Below are 15,282 nucleotides of genomic sequence, written 5' to 3'. Positions count from 1 at the left end.
TATCTGCAGTTCATGTCTTCTCTGGAATTTTTACACTTTGAGGGCCGGATTGGACCCTCTGGAGGACTGGATTGGACCCTCTGGAGGACCGCTTTTGGCCCACGGGCTACATGTTGGACACCCCTGGTTTAGACTCCTTCAGACTGTGTCGTGGTGAGAAGCACTGCTCATAACAGAGTTCAGTTTCCTGAACATCTCATTCCACGGCGGTCTTTTGTTTGAGGTAATATCTGAGTCAAAAAAACAGTCGTCTTCTATCAATCATCTATTTATTTATTCATCGTGAATATCCATACAAAAAGCTGTTTTTCTCAGGAAGAAGCAACGTCTGATAAACAAGAAGTGGCATCAATTAACTTTACATTCAATACAGTTAATTTCACTTGGCTCCGCCCCCTCATCCTCCTGGACCAATGGTGGGGAGGCGAGGGGGTCGGAACCTCCAAACCTACCGGTGCCTTCTGGACTTCATAGATCTATTTTCAATATTACAAATATATAAATGCTCTACACAGTGGTGACAGGGTCTACTTCAGGTCATGATAATACTTCACTGCCTTTACAGACAGGTGCACGCACACGCACGCACGCACGCACACGCACACGCACACGCACACGCACACGCACACGCACACGCACACGCACACGCACACGCACACACACACACACACACACACACACACACACACACACACACTAAATATTTAATGAATTCAGCATCATGTGCCCCACCAGAACACAAAGAAACGAGCGCCTGCTGCCCGTCAGGAGGTCAGCCACTGGTCCTGGTTTCTGCCATGTTCTGCTCAGTGGAGCTAAAACTTCTACTAAATGTCAACATGTGTGGTTTTCACACTGGACACGTGTTTAACCTGGAACCAACATCAAGCCTCTTTAATAAAAATAAAACATAAGAGAGGATTTAACTCTAAATCAAATGTTTACATTGATTCTCTGCGTGTCGATTTTAATCATGATGCTTGAAATGACGACAGGATGAAGCCGAAAGGATACAAACTACAGCAGACATCTGGATTCCTGCTCCGTGTTTCAGACTGACGGCTGAATAAAAACTTCACCCATCAGTCAGGCAACTTCAACATCAGTGTGAGGATTTCCTTTTTCACGGCGGTACACACACAAATGTACTTCTACCTCTCACAATTAGTGGCACCAGGTGAACATGAGACGGAAGAAGCTGATTGGTTGAAAATCCTCCCCACAGGTATCAGGATCAGCGTTAGGAAATACTAGAACCAGAGATTTTGAGAAAAATGTCTCAATGACGAGAATAAAGCTGGAGTTAAAGGAAAAAAAGTCTTTTTTTTTTTTTAATAAACCCAAATAGTTTACTGCTAAACAACTTTACTGTCATTTTATAAGATAAAAATGTTGCATGAATAAAGTCAATGATTAATCAGGAAAAAGTCTTACACAGGAACAAATCTGAGCGTAAAGTCAAGAAAGAAAGTTGATTTTAAAGATGAAATTTTAAAGTATTTCAGGATTAAGTCACAGTTTTATGAGAAGCTGTCAGAATTTTACAAGAAAGAAATGAGAAAGTTTGAATAATTTCATTTCATTCTGACAAAAAAGCTTATTTTCTAGTATTAAGTTAAATATTTTCAGATAAAATTGTAATTTTATCCTAATTTGAAGATGTTGATAAATTGGAAAATAAATTTAAAAAAGACATTCTGATTGAAGTCACAGATTTGTAAGTGGTCCTAATATTAGGAGATAAAGCTGTTGTATAAAAAGAAGAAATAAGCTGTAAAATGACCAGATATTAGAAGAAAGAACGTTTGTCTCCCCCCTGTGGCAGTGGCAGTCACTACACCAAACACAACATCTGTACGTCCTCAACATCTGTCTTTTTTAGCATGTTTCTTTTTCTTTCTGCAGCATCAGATATTTTTTTGATTCCTCCTCAGTTTTTTCACTCCAAGCTGCTGTTTTCTTCATCATCTAATAACGTAATGCTCCACAGACATCAGATCACTGAAATGAAAGCAGTAACTAGATGTGATCGAAACATATTCTCTGTATGATTTCAGGAATTTAAAATTCAAACCTGTCAGATTAATAAAACATCATTTCTATTTAAGAATATTGTTTTCCTGCTAATCCCAACTTTATCTCACTTGATGGTTTATTCGAAGGTTATAAATGGATCCAGCAGTTTGATTTTCCTAAATAAAGCTACCATTATTCTTGTAATGTGAATTTTTCTTGTAAAATTAAACCATTATCTTTCAATGTTGACTATATTTAAAAACATGTTCTCTTGCTAATTGTGATATTTCATTAGAAAGCTAAAACTTTACATCATACATTGACAACACTACTGTTATTGTGTGTTTTCTTGTCCAGTTTTGGTTTTATGTTTTAATATTACGACGCATATTAAACCATTTTAACTTACAGTTATTGCAAATTCTCAAAACCTCTGATTGTTTTTTTCCTGGCATGATGTTTGTTCCTAAGCCCCAGTGGTGTTTCAGGCTCTGGTTGTTGACGCCGTGTTTCTACCAATCAGAGATGAGTGTTTTCAGCGCAGCCAGGAGCAGGGAACCCACTGAGGCTCCGTGTCCAGCTTGTTGATGAGTCGCAGCAGATCGTTGAAGGCTTTGTCCTGGTCCGTGTTGACGATGACGGCGTCAAACAGGTGTCCACAGCTCTGCTCCATCTCCCGGGCTTTCTCTATGATGTCCCGCAGCTCCTCGGGCTGAGAACGACACACATTATCAGAGACCAACGTTTCAGAGACGTGAACAGCGCTCAGATTTAACTATGACCATGTTTAAACAGACACAAACCTTAGGATTCTTGTTGTCTTTAGCCAGCAGGGCTCGAAGTCGTTCCTGGGATGGTGGAGCGATGAAGATGATGTAAGGCTTCAAGTCTGAACTCCTCAGCACCTTCAGAGCCTGGACACATGAACACAGATAAAGCATTAGCATTTAGCTTCTAAATCTGAGTACAGGAGGTCCTCGGTTTACGACGTCCTCGACCTACAGCGTTTAGAACTGGTTCATGGAACTAGTTGATGAGCGGATGAATACGTCGTCACGGCGCTATCAGACGGCTTTGTTTCCATTCTCTGGTTGTACGCCACCTTGGATTGTGCTACATTCACTAACTTTTTGTCCTTCATTATGGCTCCCAGCGTAAGTGAAACTCTTCTGATGCTTGGAAGAAAAGGAAAGCTGTCTCCATGGAAGTGAAATTAGATAGAATAAAATGCTGGGAACAGGAAGAAACACCGACCAACATGGGTCAAGTTGTAAAAACAGGTCTACATATTGTAACGATCCTCTTTGATGAATGAGGGAGACTTTATCTGGTTCTCTGGTTGTGTGTTGAATGCAAAATGACCACAAACAGACTGAAAATGTCAACAAAAAGGCACAAAATGACCCAAAATGACAACAGAAAACACAAAATGACTCAGTGAGACAGATAATTATCATATAAAGACACAAAATGAGACGAGACACACATGACTACAAAAAATTGCAAAATGACCACAAAAAGACCTAAAATGCCCACAAAACAGTCTGTAAATGACCAAAAAGAAACAAAATAAGCACAAAGACAGACTCAACAAAAACAAAAAAACTCAAAATGACCACAGAAAACACAAAATGACTCGGTGAGACAGATAATTATCATATAAAGACATACAATGACGAGAGACATAAAATGATTACAAAAAAATTTCAAAATGAACAGAACACCTAAAATGATCACAAACAGATTGAAAACAGCCACAAAAAGGCACAAAATGACTACAAAAAGACCGAAAATGTCCATAAAACAGTCTGCAAATGACCAAAAAAGAGACAAAATAAGCACAAATACACACAAAACAACCACAAAAAGACACAACATGACCACAAAAATGCACAAAATGTCAAAAAAAGACCAAAAATATTCATAAAACGGAGTGAAAATGACCAAAAAAGAGACAAAATAAGCACAAAGACACACAAAACAACCACAAAAAGACAACATAACCACAAAAACGCACAAAACGACTCAGTGGGACAGATAATTATCATACAAAGACACAAAATGATGAGAGACACACAAAATGACTGCAAAAAATTGAAAAATGACCACAGAAACAACACCTAAATTGATGAACAACAGACTGAAAACAGCCACAAAAAGGCACAAAATGACCACAAAAAGACCGAAAATGTCCACAAAACAGTCTGAAAATGACCAAAAAAGAAACAAAATGAGCAGAGACACAAAACAATCACAAAAAGACACAGCATGACCACAAAAAGACACAAAATGACCACAAAAAGACCTAACATACCCACAAAATGGACTGAAAATGACCAAAAAAGAGACAAAATAAGCACAAAGACACACAACCACAAAAAGACACAACATGATCACAAAAATGCACAAAATGTCAAAAAAGACCAAAAATATTCACAAAACGGAGTGAAAATGACCAAAAAAAGACTTACGTTGGAATTGTGTTCCTACAGACCGACGTGGTCGATCTGTAGGAACACAACTCCAATGTAAGTCAGAAATGCAAACAAAGCCGTTCCGTGCATCATGATATCGATCAGTTCTTCATAAAGCCGTGAAAACCAATGACTTTCATGCATGTATGAATCTTTTTACCAGAAGATAACAGAATATTATAAAGGACTGATATTGTTGGTGATGTTTCAATGTCAGTGAACGCACCATGTTTACTTCAACGTAAGTCGAGGACCTCCTGTACTGTAACACTGACTCAATGTTCCACCCTGCTCAGTCTTTGTGTACTGACCTGTGTGTGCAGACAGAGCACACAGATTTTTCCAGTGTTTATGACTTGTCTCACTGAGTCTGTACTGGTCCCATACAGGTTCTTCTCAAATTCACCAGACTCGATCAGCTTCCCTGGAAAAAACGGAAGAAAAACCGAATAGAACACACAAAACTAATATTTACACTGACAGCAAATGATCTACACTAACATAACTGCACAAGGGTTTTCTAATCATCAATGAGCCTTTCACCACCATTAGCTAACACAATGTAGCATTAGAACACAGGAGTGATGGTTGCTGGAAATGTTCCTCTGTACCTCTATGGAGATATTCCATTAAAAATCAGCTGTTTCCAGCTACAATAGTCATTTACCACATTAACAATGTCTACACTGGATTTATCATTCATTTAATGTTATCTTCATTGAAAAAAAAAAGCTTTCTTTCAAAAATAAGGACAATTCTAAGTGACCCCAAACTTTTAAACGGGAGTGCAATAAGATACAGAAAAAATATAGAAAAAATTTAGTAAAAATACAGTTAAAAAAATAGGAAAAATACAGAAAAACACAGTAAAAATATATGAAAAATTCAGTAAAAATATAGTAAAAACACAGTAAAAATATAGTAAAAACACAGTAAAACTATAGCAAAAAATATAGTAAAAATACCGTAAAAATATATAAATATAATAAAAATTCTGTAAAAAATTGTTGAAATACACTTAAAAATAAATAACTAATAACTGTAAAAATATAATAAAATACACTAAAGTATATCAAAAATACAGTAAAAATACAGTAAAAATTTAGTAAGAATACAGTAAAAACAGTAAAAATATATAGTAAAAATATAGTAAAAATACAGTAAAATATATCAAAAATACAGTAAAAATACAGCAAAAATATAGTAAGAATACAGTAAAAATATAGTAAAAATACACTAATATCAAAAATACAGTAAAAATACAGCAAAAATATAGTAAGAATACAGTAAAAATATAGTAAAAATACATTAAAAACATAGTAAAAAATATAGTAAAAATACACTATAATACACACTTCATTTGAAAAGACAGCCTTTCTTTAAAAAATAAGGACATTTCTAAGTGACTCCAAACTTCTGAACAGTAGTGTATATAAGAACAAACTGGTTTATTTGGTAATTTATTAACATACAGGTGATTCATGGTAGTACAGGGTAGCATGTGTATTTATTGGGCTTTTATATAAATCTAAAATTAGACCTATAATATCATATTGTGAGCAAAAATGGAAGGATTTTGAAATATAACTTACTTTAAAACTAAGTGAAATGCATCCTAACCAGAGTAAAACCCGTCCATAAGATCCATGAAGATGATAAAGAAACATTCAGTGACATTCAGTCTCACCTGCTGCCAGTTCTGCCTCGAACGTCTGGCGGGAAACGAAGTGGTAATCTCTCCCACTCTGCTCTCCCTCCCTCCGGCTCCGTGTGGTGTCTGCAGAACACAGAACCAGAAAACACCACTTAGTTCACCCACCAGAACACGGAGGAACGAGCAGCGGTACCGGGAGATTCTTACGAGGGACGGCTCCAGCAAACCGCTCTGATTGGTTGTTGAGCAGTCTCTGTCTGAGCTCCGCCTGTCCACAACTGGTTGGACCAATCAGGGCGATCGGCCGCTTCCTATTGGCCGGCTGGTGGTACAGAGCCATCTCCTCGTAGGTGAGAACTTCCTCATTGTCAGGATCTGGACCAACATGAGCACAGAATGCAGGACAGACATCAGCTGGTTCTACAGAGGTCTCTAACGAGGGTTATTATGGGATGCAGACAGACGTACCATCATTCCTGTGAGCGTTGTAAAGCAGCTTCTTTCTCTTCCTCTTGTTCTTCTTTGCACACCACAGCTTCCCTGTAAACCAGCAGACAAATTAAACCAGCGGTGTCCAACATGCGGCCCGCAGTCCAAAAGCAGCCCTCAAAGTGTAAAAACTCCAGAGAACACATTAACTGCAGATTGTAAATTAGTAAAACCATAAATTTAAAATAATTTGTAGACCATGACAAGTTGTTTTGATCATAAAGTAAAATACTAGACTGTTCATTGTTCTGTCGTTTTGTGTCTCATTTTTGTAATATTTTGTTTTGTTTTTGTTGTCGGACTTTTGTTGTTTTGTGTTTCTTTTTGCCTTGCTTGTGTTTTTTGTCTTATTTTTGTCATTTTGTGTTTTTTTTGTCTCATTGATGTCCATTTTTTGTTGCTTTGAAATTTTTTGTCTAATTTTTTAATCTTTTTTGTTTTGTCTTTTTTTTATGTCATTTTGTTTCTCGCTTTTGTCTTTTGTGTCTCATTTTTGTCATATTCTGTCTTGCTTTTGTTGATTTGTATCTTTTGTTTTTGACTGACTCTTGTCATTTTGATCATAAAGTAAAATCCTCTCTGGTTCAGGTCCAGGTGACTAAATGTTGTGTTCCTTTGTAGACACTCTGTGATCTGGAAGTTGTAATGTGGAAATGACAAACTGAGGATGAATGTTGCTGAAATTGAATTTATTTTTCTTCGGAAATTTCAGGTTTTTCATGATGTTTAGTAAAAAGATGATTCCTTAAAAGTGAACCTTTTCAGAACGTACTTTTTTATACTAAAACAAAGGAACCATTTTGAGTTGTGGTTATTTATAGATTATTATGCTGTGGTTTTACTGGTCTGGTCCACCTTAGATCAAACTGGACTGAATGTGGAACCTGGACTAAGATGAGTTTGACTCTCCTGCTGTTGACTACAGGGATTATTCCATGTACTCTATAGCATGAATTTCACTGTTTGGAATTTACACGTGTAGATAAATACACATTTTTGTGGGCGAATGGAAACTTTGCTAATATTCTAACCTTAGATTGGTTATTGATCATAGACAGTGGTGGGACTGACCAGATTTCTCAGGCTCCTTGTCTTCTTCTATGGTTTGTTTCATGGCTTCTCTCTGCTGCTGGAAACTCTTCCCTGTGGAAAAAGTGAGAGAATATGAGAGAAATAAATAGCGACCATAATATTATATCATTCTGCAGATTAGAACACAGGTTTAATGGTGGAGAGTCACTGCCAACGTATAAATATGTCCACAGCACTTTAAGCCTGTGTTTCTCAAAAGTAGACCCCGACCGATTTATCGGCTAGCCAAATAAATAAATCAGCTGATTATAGCCTGTTTCAAAATAATCATCATCGACCGGAGTTTTGCTGATTAAACGCTGATATATTCTTAATTTCTCATAAAACAGTAAATGCTGCAGAATGATGTCCTTGCGCCGTTTGTCCAAAACATGGAGCTCAGACTCCATTAAATCATCAGTCCTCACCGCTGTCTTCTCAGTAACGTACAGGAGGAAGCTACAGCCAGGAAACATTACAGGAGTGGGCGGAGCCGACAGGTAAGTTTAGAACCATGCTGTGAAATTAACAATGACTCAACATGTCTCCCGTTTCAGTTTAACCCTCTATGCCATGTGTCATGACCAATGACGGTCCTGCGTTTCATTTACGTTGCATTGCTAAGGTTGTGCTAACCTAGCTTAAGTTACTTCCTGTCTGTTTATGTTAGCAATAACATCGCTGTAGTTATGCTAACCTAGCTTAAGTTACTCCCAGTCTGTTTATGTTAGCAATAACATTGCTGTAGTTATGCTAACCTAGCATAGCCTTAGCAAACAGCTTAAAAGCCAGTAACTGCAGAAATAACGTAAGTGTAAAAAATATTTGACAGTGCAGAACGAGCGTTCATCACTCCGTCAGCTGCTGCTGAAGATCATTTAAGGACGAGAGGATGTGAACCCAGAGAGGAGGAGGTTTATTCAGTAAAATGATGAATATTACTGTCTGTCTTCAGCAACCGTCATGATGCCACTCTGAGTTCTACTGTCAGAAAATACTAGAATGTGACCCAGGCTGGAACAGCAACTCACTGTGTTGTTATGGAGGAACATTAGTGTCAGATGATCTGTGACCATTATAGATTTAAAATGCTGTCAAAGATGACGTGTTTTACACCTGAGAAAGGCGTTGAGTTCTGACTTCATGACAAGGAATAATGGAGTAAAAGAAATCATTTTATTCATGATATATTTTTAAATTAATCGGCTGATTAATCAATTATCGGAATTTTTTTCTGCCAAATACTGGAATCGGCATCGGCCTCAAAAAATCCCTATGGGTTGGGCCCTATTCTAAAGTGTGGGGCGTGAGCATCTGGGAGGAAAAGGTCCATCTATGCAGAACTAATTAGCTGAACTATTGTTTTAACGTCGGCCTGTTTTTCGCGGTGCACAATAATACTAAAACTGCGCTGTCACGGTAACCGTCACCGATTCATTCTGCTCCGCCCACGGTGATTAGCTGCCAGTAGTGCAGAGAATGGAGAAATATTTGACTGTGATGAAAATAGAGCAGGAGACAAACAAGATGAAACCTCCTGGAAAAAGTCAAGAAAAGCATGACGAGGCTCATCTTGCTCTTGGCTTCACAGCGAATGTGGTAGAAGGTGAGGACTGACCCCTGTGTGTTTTGTGTCAGAAAACTCTGGCAGTGGACAGTATGTACATGTCAGTCACATCAATAAAGCCACTTGACTTCTTTCAGAGAAAACTTGACAAATACCCTAAGCAGGAACATTACGTAGTAAAAGCTGCATCAGTGAACAGCAAAACACAAACAACATCATACAGAATCGCCAAGTGCAAGGAAAGACATAGGATAGCTGAGGATCTCCTACTCCCTGATGCTCTTTATGTGGTATCAACAATGATTGATGAGACAACCGCTGCAAAATTGATCTTTGGCCAAACATCTGCATGTCATCCTCTCCCCACCCCTTTTGTGTTTTTCTGTACTGATTACAAAGTTAGTGGGGGGTTGTGAAAGTTTTTTGTCCTCAGAAGGGGAGTCTGAGAACCGCTGGACTAAACATTTTTCACACAGAAAACATGAGTAATCACAATAGTTTTTAACCCTCCTGTTGTCTTTATTTACGAGCACCAAAAAAAATTGAAAAAAAAATGTTTCCTTGTCTGAAAAGAATCCAAAAATTCAGCAAAAAAATTCCCCAAAATTTGCAAAACCTTCAGCAAGAAAATTGAAATAATACCTTAAACGTTTCCCTTAAAAGTTTTATTTTACAAAAATCCCCTGAATTTGGCAAGAAAATTCTTGTAATTATTTTCAAAAAATTACTAAAAATCTTAAAAAAAAAATCCTAAAAATATCTAAAGTGATTACATATATATCAGTAAAACTTCTACTATTTTCTTTAAGAATATTCACAAAAAAATCAACAGAAATCCAATGAAATTCACTGGATTTTGGTTGATTTTTTTGTGAATGTTCTTAAGAAACATTTTTAACATTTCTTTTTTTCCACCAAAAAATGTTCAAAGATTTCCCAAAAATGATGAAAATGTGGACATCAGAAGTTTCACTGTGAAAATATTTTTTCCCCACATTTTCAAATTTTAAAACGGGTCAGTTTTGACCTGCAGGACGACACGAGGGTTAAAAACCCCAGTGAAAGACAGACAGCAGTACCTGGTACCAGTCCAGCTAGCGGCTGGTTATCCTCATCCCCGTCCCTGTACGCCTGCCACCAGTTGGGGTCGGACTGACTGATAATGTGAAGAATGTCTCCTTTCTGGAAGGATAAGCCCAGCTCTCTGCACGGCACATAGGGGTCATCTGAGGGGTCGTAGTCAAAGTGTGCCTTTACATGGATCTGAAGAGAGAAAGCAAACAGGAAACATGCTCAGCAGACAGTTTAGTTCACATTTTTAAAGGGAAAAACATCTGTGTGTTTTCTACTTTGAACCTGAATAAGAAGACGAAGCCGCTAACTTCTGTTTATCTCATATGAACTCAGCTCTTACCACAGTCTCTTTAACAGGAGGAGGTTTGCTCTGAGTGCTGGGAATCAACACAAAGGTCAAGAGGCCATGCATGTCTGCCTGTTAGACACAAAAAAACACACACAAACACACAGTGTAAGAGGGACAGAATCAGTTATTAGTTCATAACTTACAGACAGCCTTCCTCCATTTAATGAAAGCGACAACAACACTGCCATCAACATACAGAACAAACACAGACACATTTTTGGACCAAAACAAGTAATGATGAAGAAAACTAATCAGCAGGATGTAGATATAATAATCTATTACTGCTCTAATTCTCTATGCCACTCCTCTGATAAATCAAAGAACTGAATAACATACTTACAAGAATATCAAACACTTGGTTGACATCTTTTCCTCTGATTTCGATGCCGTTAATCTCCAATATTTCATCTCCTTCAAATAAAAGTCCACTGCGCTCAGCTGCTCCACCACGAACAATACGACTGATCACCACACTGTCCATCTCATTACGAACAGTCGCTCCCTAAACAACAAACAGAAGTGGTGAGAAGTCAGACCGAGATGAACATGAATGTGTATCTACAGTCTATTTATTACTATAGAGTGGCCTCACAAAAAAATAAGCTGATGCTAAGTTAAGCCATTTTCTCTATCTGAAGTAAAGTTTCAAAATAAATGTGATAAATACATAGAATGGTCCTGAATTCACACAGTGATTTTGTACAAAGTATTGTCTTTTTTCCATTTCTATTTTTGTTGAAAAAAATCTGCTAAATTTTGCCAACAAAGCAGCGGATTTGGATTTATGGTCCAAGATGAGCAGCTCTCCTGTCAGAAACATTACAGAACCTTGTAGTGTCTCAGTGGTTGAGATATGATTGTCAGAAACTGGTTCTTACTGGAATTTGTTATTCAGAGAAGAGACAAAACAGTTAGGAAAAGCTAGACACAACCGTATTTGTGACCTTGTCGTCAGTACAGTTTTAGTTTGTTAGTTTGGAGGAGGAGGGAATGATTCTGTTCCATCTCTGACGTGCAGAATAAATACATTGATTAAAGACAATGGAAAGGACCAGAGAGGGTTTCTTTATTCATCAGTTTGCATCCACTCATCCAGTGCAGGTCACAGAGTAGCTAGACTTGATCCCACCTCATAATGGGTGAGGGGTCGGTGGACACCTGGAACTGCTGGGCTGCTATTTATAGAAGCTAAACCGTTAAAACATTCTCTTCTAATTAGAAATGATGAATTCAGAGTCCACATTTAAACAAAGCCAGTAGTGAGAGTAACACAGAAAGCTCACAGTTCCCCCACTATGAGAATTACACTTAACAAGAAAAGCCCTCAGAGAGCACAGTCCTCCTCCAAGGCTGCTCATTCCCCCATATGTCAGAAATACAGCATTTTTTATAAGTTATTGATGATCAGAAATCACAGCATTTAATATAGATGTACCCACAAACAAAATGACCTGCTCTGAATCACGTGACCTAAATATGTAGCGGGCAGTGGGAACTGATGGGACTCAGAAACACCCAAATAATTTAATCAACTGTTACTTGGATCATTTCTGAAGGATAAGTCCTGATAAGTCCTCAGCAGTGGATTTGTAGTAGGATCACAATCATGTGATCATCAGCAGGCAGCTGATGTAGTGTTCACTTGTTGTCATGGTTACAGTGACGCTGTGCCACTATCTGGCAATGATGCAGAAATCTTTAACGAATCCATGGGTCCAGACTATAAGCCGCATCACTGCCAAAATCTAATCACTTGGTCCTTGTGTCATTTCTGACCTTCCCTGAAAATTTCATCCAAATCCGCTAGTCTGTTTTTGAGTAATGTTGCTAACAGACAGACAGACAGACAGAAAGACAGACAGACAGACAGACAGACACTGATTGTCACATAACTCCGCCACGTTAACTGGCGCAGTAATACAAGATAGTGGAATAAAACCTAGACTAGAAACAGGTCCAGCTCTTTGTTAAACTGTCTTTGGTTTTGAAGGAGTGAGTGACGACGTGTTGACGTGTTTCTGTTGGACCTACCAGTGGAATGTCTTGGGCCTTCTCGATACGAACTATCTTGACCGTCTCTCCACCCCACTGGGTCAGGGTTTCTCCTTGGGCAGGCAGTGGCTCAGGCTGCATTTCACTCTCTGCTACACTGTCATGGGCCAGGAGCAACGACTGCAGAAAACACGACTGGATCAGTCACTGAGGGATTCCTGTTCTTCATTTATTGCTAATACAGCTGTGTGTGTGTGTGTCTGTGTCTGTGTCTGTGTCTGTGTGTGTGTGTGTGTGTGTGTGTGTGTGTGTGTGTGTGTGTGTGTGTGTGTGTGTGTGTGTGTAGCCTTGTATTACTCTTGTAAACTGTGGGCCAGCCTTGTATTTGTGAGGAATAAAGTAAGTAAGCATAAGTTAAATCACAACATTTTAGGATGAAGACTGGGGTTAGGGGTAAGATTTAGGTTGAAGTAGGGGTCAGGCTGTAGGACTTACAGATGGGGTTCAGGTAAGTGTCAAGGAAATGAATGCAGGTTAATGTAATGTTCACTGAATATATGGAACACCACCGTGTGTGTGTGTCTCTACCTGGACGTGTGTGTCTGACAGCAGGCTGTAGAGTTCCATCCCTTCTTTATTTTGACTTGACTGCATGAGATTCCTGACCTGAAACCATGGCAACAAAGACATAGATGGTGTTATGAAGTGAAATACACCTATTAATGATATATTACTATAGCAGTACCAACACACTATTTTAAACCTGACACAGACAATGTGATGATTGCCCTGAAACTAAATTCTTACACAACAATTAAGGTTTCATATAAAGGCGTGCTCAGATTTAATGAATTATTTTTAGTTTATTCTCTATTCATCAACAATAAAGAGTAAACTGGTGTAGAGCTTGTTAACGTCTGGATCAGAACATCTGGCACTAGGCAGAGACTACAAAGAAGATTTCAGCTCTCCTGAAGAGCTAGAAAAAAACTTTAAAACCTAACTAAATATGGATAAAATGTGTAGTTATGGGTTGATCATGGAGAAACAAGTTACCATAGATAAACACAGGAGCTGTGAAATAGCAACACAAAGAGGACGACAGGTTGAAATGACTATATGTTTTAGAGCTAAGGCTTCATCGTGTATGTGATAAGACAGAAAAAAATGTATTTAAACATGATATTCTTCCCTAATTTCAATGAGGGTTAGGATTTAAAGTTTTTATGATCTTCACCTGGCCGGATATAATCTAAAGACAGAAGGAAAGGAGTCACAAGTTGGACTTACAATGTTTGGAGTACTTAAATAATTCAGTCCGTTGTGTCTGTTTTTAGTTTTCTCCTTTCTTTTCCACTTCGTTAACAATGACAAAGGAAGCTGTTTTCAGGAGTACAGTGTGAACCACAGCTTCTCCTCTCTGAAGCCAAATGCAGGGCAGGGGGCGGAGATGCCAACACGGAGCAGAAATAATGTGCTGATTTAATGAGATGCCACAGAAATGAGCCATGAATAGCTATGACAGCGAGCCAACACTGGAGCAGAGAAGTAACGGCAGCACTGATCAGATCATACCAGCAGCATGGATGTTTAAACTATCAGCTAATCTAAGCTCACAGAGTTACCTTCTCTACTCTGTTTTAAACATTTCTGCCAGTCCAACAGCTTCAACAGCGTCTTGTTTTAAAGTACAACAGAGCTGGCTGACTGTGTGTGTGTGTGTGTGTGTGTGTGTGTGTGTGTGTGTGTGTGTGTGTGTGTGTGTGTGTGTGTGTGTGTGTGTGTGTGTGTGTGTGTCCTAATTGATGCTGAACAGAGCTGCTCTGTCTCAAACCTCGTTACTAAACACTCGCTGACCTGTTGGACTTCGGTCGGATGACCAAAACGCACCAAGAACTGTAAAAGCAAAAGGAAATTTGGAACAAAATGAATTTGGGTAACGAGTTACCTCCATGGCCAGCGGAAGAGCCTGCTGTGTGTGGGGGTATGGAGGTGAGGGTCGGTGCATGCTGGTGGCCACGGCATTATGGATCTTCAGCGCTGACTGGAAGTCAGACTACAGCAGGAAAGACAGAAACACACCAACATGTCCTGTCAGAGTTCAGTTATCTAGTATCTAAATGTTGTCCATGTTGACCAAACCTGTATCTGAACGGTTTAAAAGTAAACTTTAATTACAACTGCAATGTAAAATTCTGTAATAGATAGATAGATAAATAGACAGACAGACAGATAGACAGAGATAGATAGATAGACGGACAGACAGAGGGACAGACAGACTGACAGACTGATATTTTATTAATCCTGAGGGAAAATCAAGCTCTGACACAGACGGAGCTACATTTGTTTTCTAGGAAAAAAGAAATCATTTGCAGTTTAATTTGGATAAAACAACAACAGCCAGGCTCACTTGCAGGACTTGTGATAACTACATATAACTGCTCTGGACACTGAAGAGTGACTTTTCAAAATGACTCACACTCTTCAGAACCTACTAGAATCACTACAAACCAGCACTCAAAACACCGGACCAGAAGCCTTTCAGATTCACCACTGCCACATCCTGAAAAAACACAAACTGCTTAGCTGGGAAAAC

The 15,282-nt window shown here is 38.6% G+C and overlaps 1 protein-coding gene across 1 annotated transcript in view; it reads right to left on the bottom strand.

Moving 5' to 3' along the window:
* Window positions 1-252: 252 nt before the first annotated feature.
* pals1a (protein associated with LIN7 1, MAGUK p55 family member a) overlaps window positions 253-15,282 on the bottom strand; it is a 38,116-nt gene continuing 23,086 nt past the window's right edge. The window contains exons 5-17 of the mRNA XM_023267960.3: window positions 14,635-14,742; window positions 13,275-13,352; window positions 12,726-12,866; window positions 11,035-11,196; window positions 10,686-10,763; window positions 10,351-10,534; window positions 7,705-7,776; window positions 6,613-6,684; window positions 6,352-6,519; window positions 6,178-6,267; window positions 4,802-4,914; window positions 2,820-2,930; window positions 253-2,728 (exon numbers count right to left, since the gene is read on the bottom strand). Coding sequence (XP_023123728.1) covers window positions 2,552-2,728; window positions 2,820-2,930; window positions 4,802-4,914; window positions 6,178-6,267; window positions 6,352-6,519; window positions 6,613-6,684; window positions 7,705-7,776; window positions 10,351-10,534; window positions 10,686-10,763; window positions 11,035-11,196; window positions 12,726-12,866; window positions 13,275-13,352; window positions 14,635-14,742 — 1,554 coding nt within the window. The 3' untranslated portion in view covers window positions 253-2,551. The remainder of the gene's footprint in view (window positions 2,729-2,819; window positions 2,931-4,801; window positions 4,915-6,177; window positions 6,268-6,351; window positions 6,520-6,612; window positions 6,685-7,704; window positions 7,777-10,350; window positions 10,535-10,685; window positions 10,764-11,034; window positions 11,197-12,725; window positions 12,867-13,274; window positions 13,353-14,634; window positions 14,743-15,282) is intronic.

Source organism: Amphiprion ocellaris, chromosome 20 (assembly GCF_022539595.1).
Source record: "Amphiprion ocellaris isolate individual 3 ecotype Okinawa chromosome 20, ASM2253959v1, whole genome shotgun sequence".
In the NCBI taxonomy this organism is placed as follows: Eukaryota; Metazoa; Chordata; class Actinopteri; family Pomacentridae; genus Amphiprion; species Amphiprion ocellaris.
Note: the sequence above shows the minus strand (reverse complement) of the source record. Positions and strands in the feature narration are given on the sequence as shown.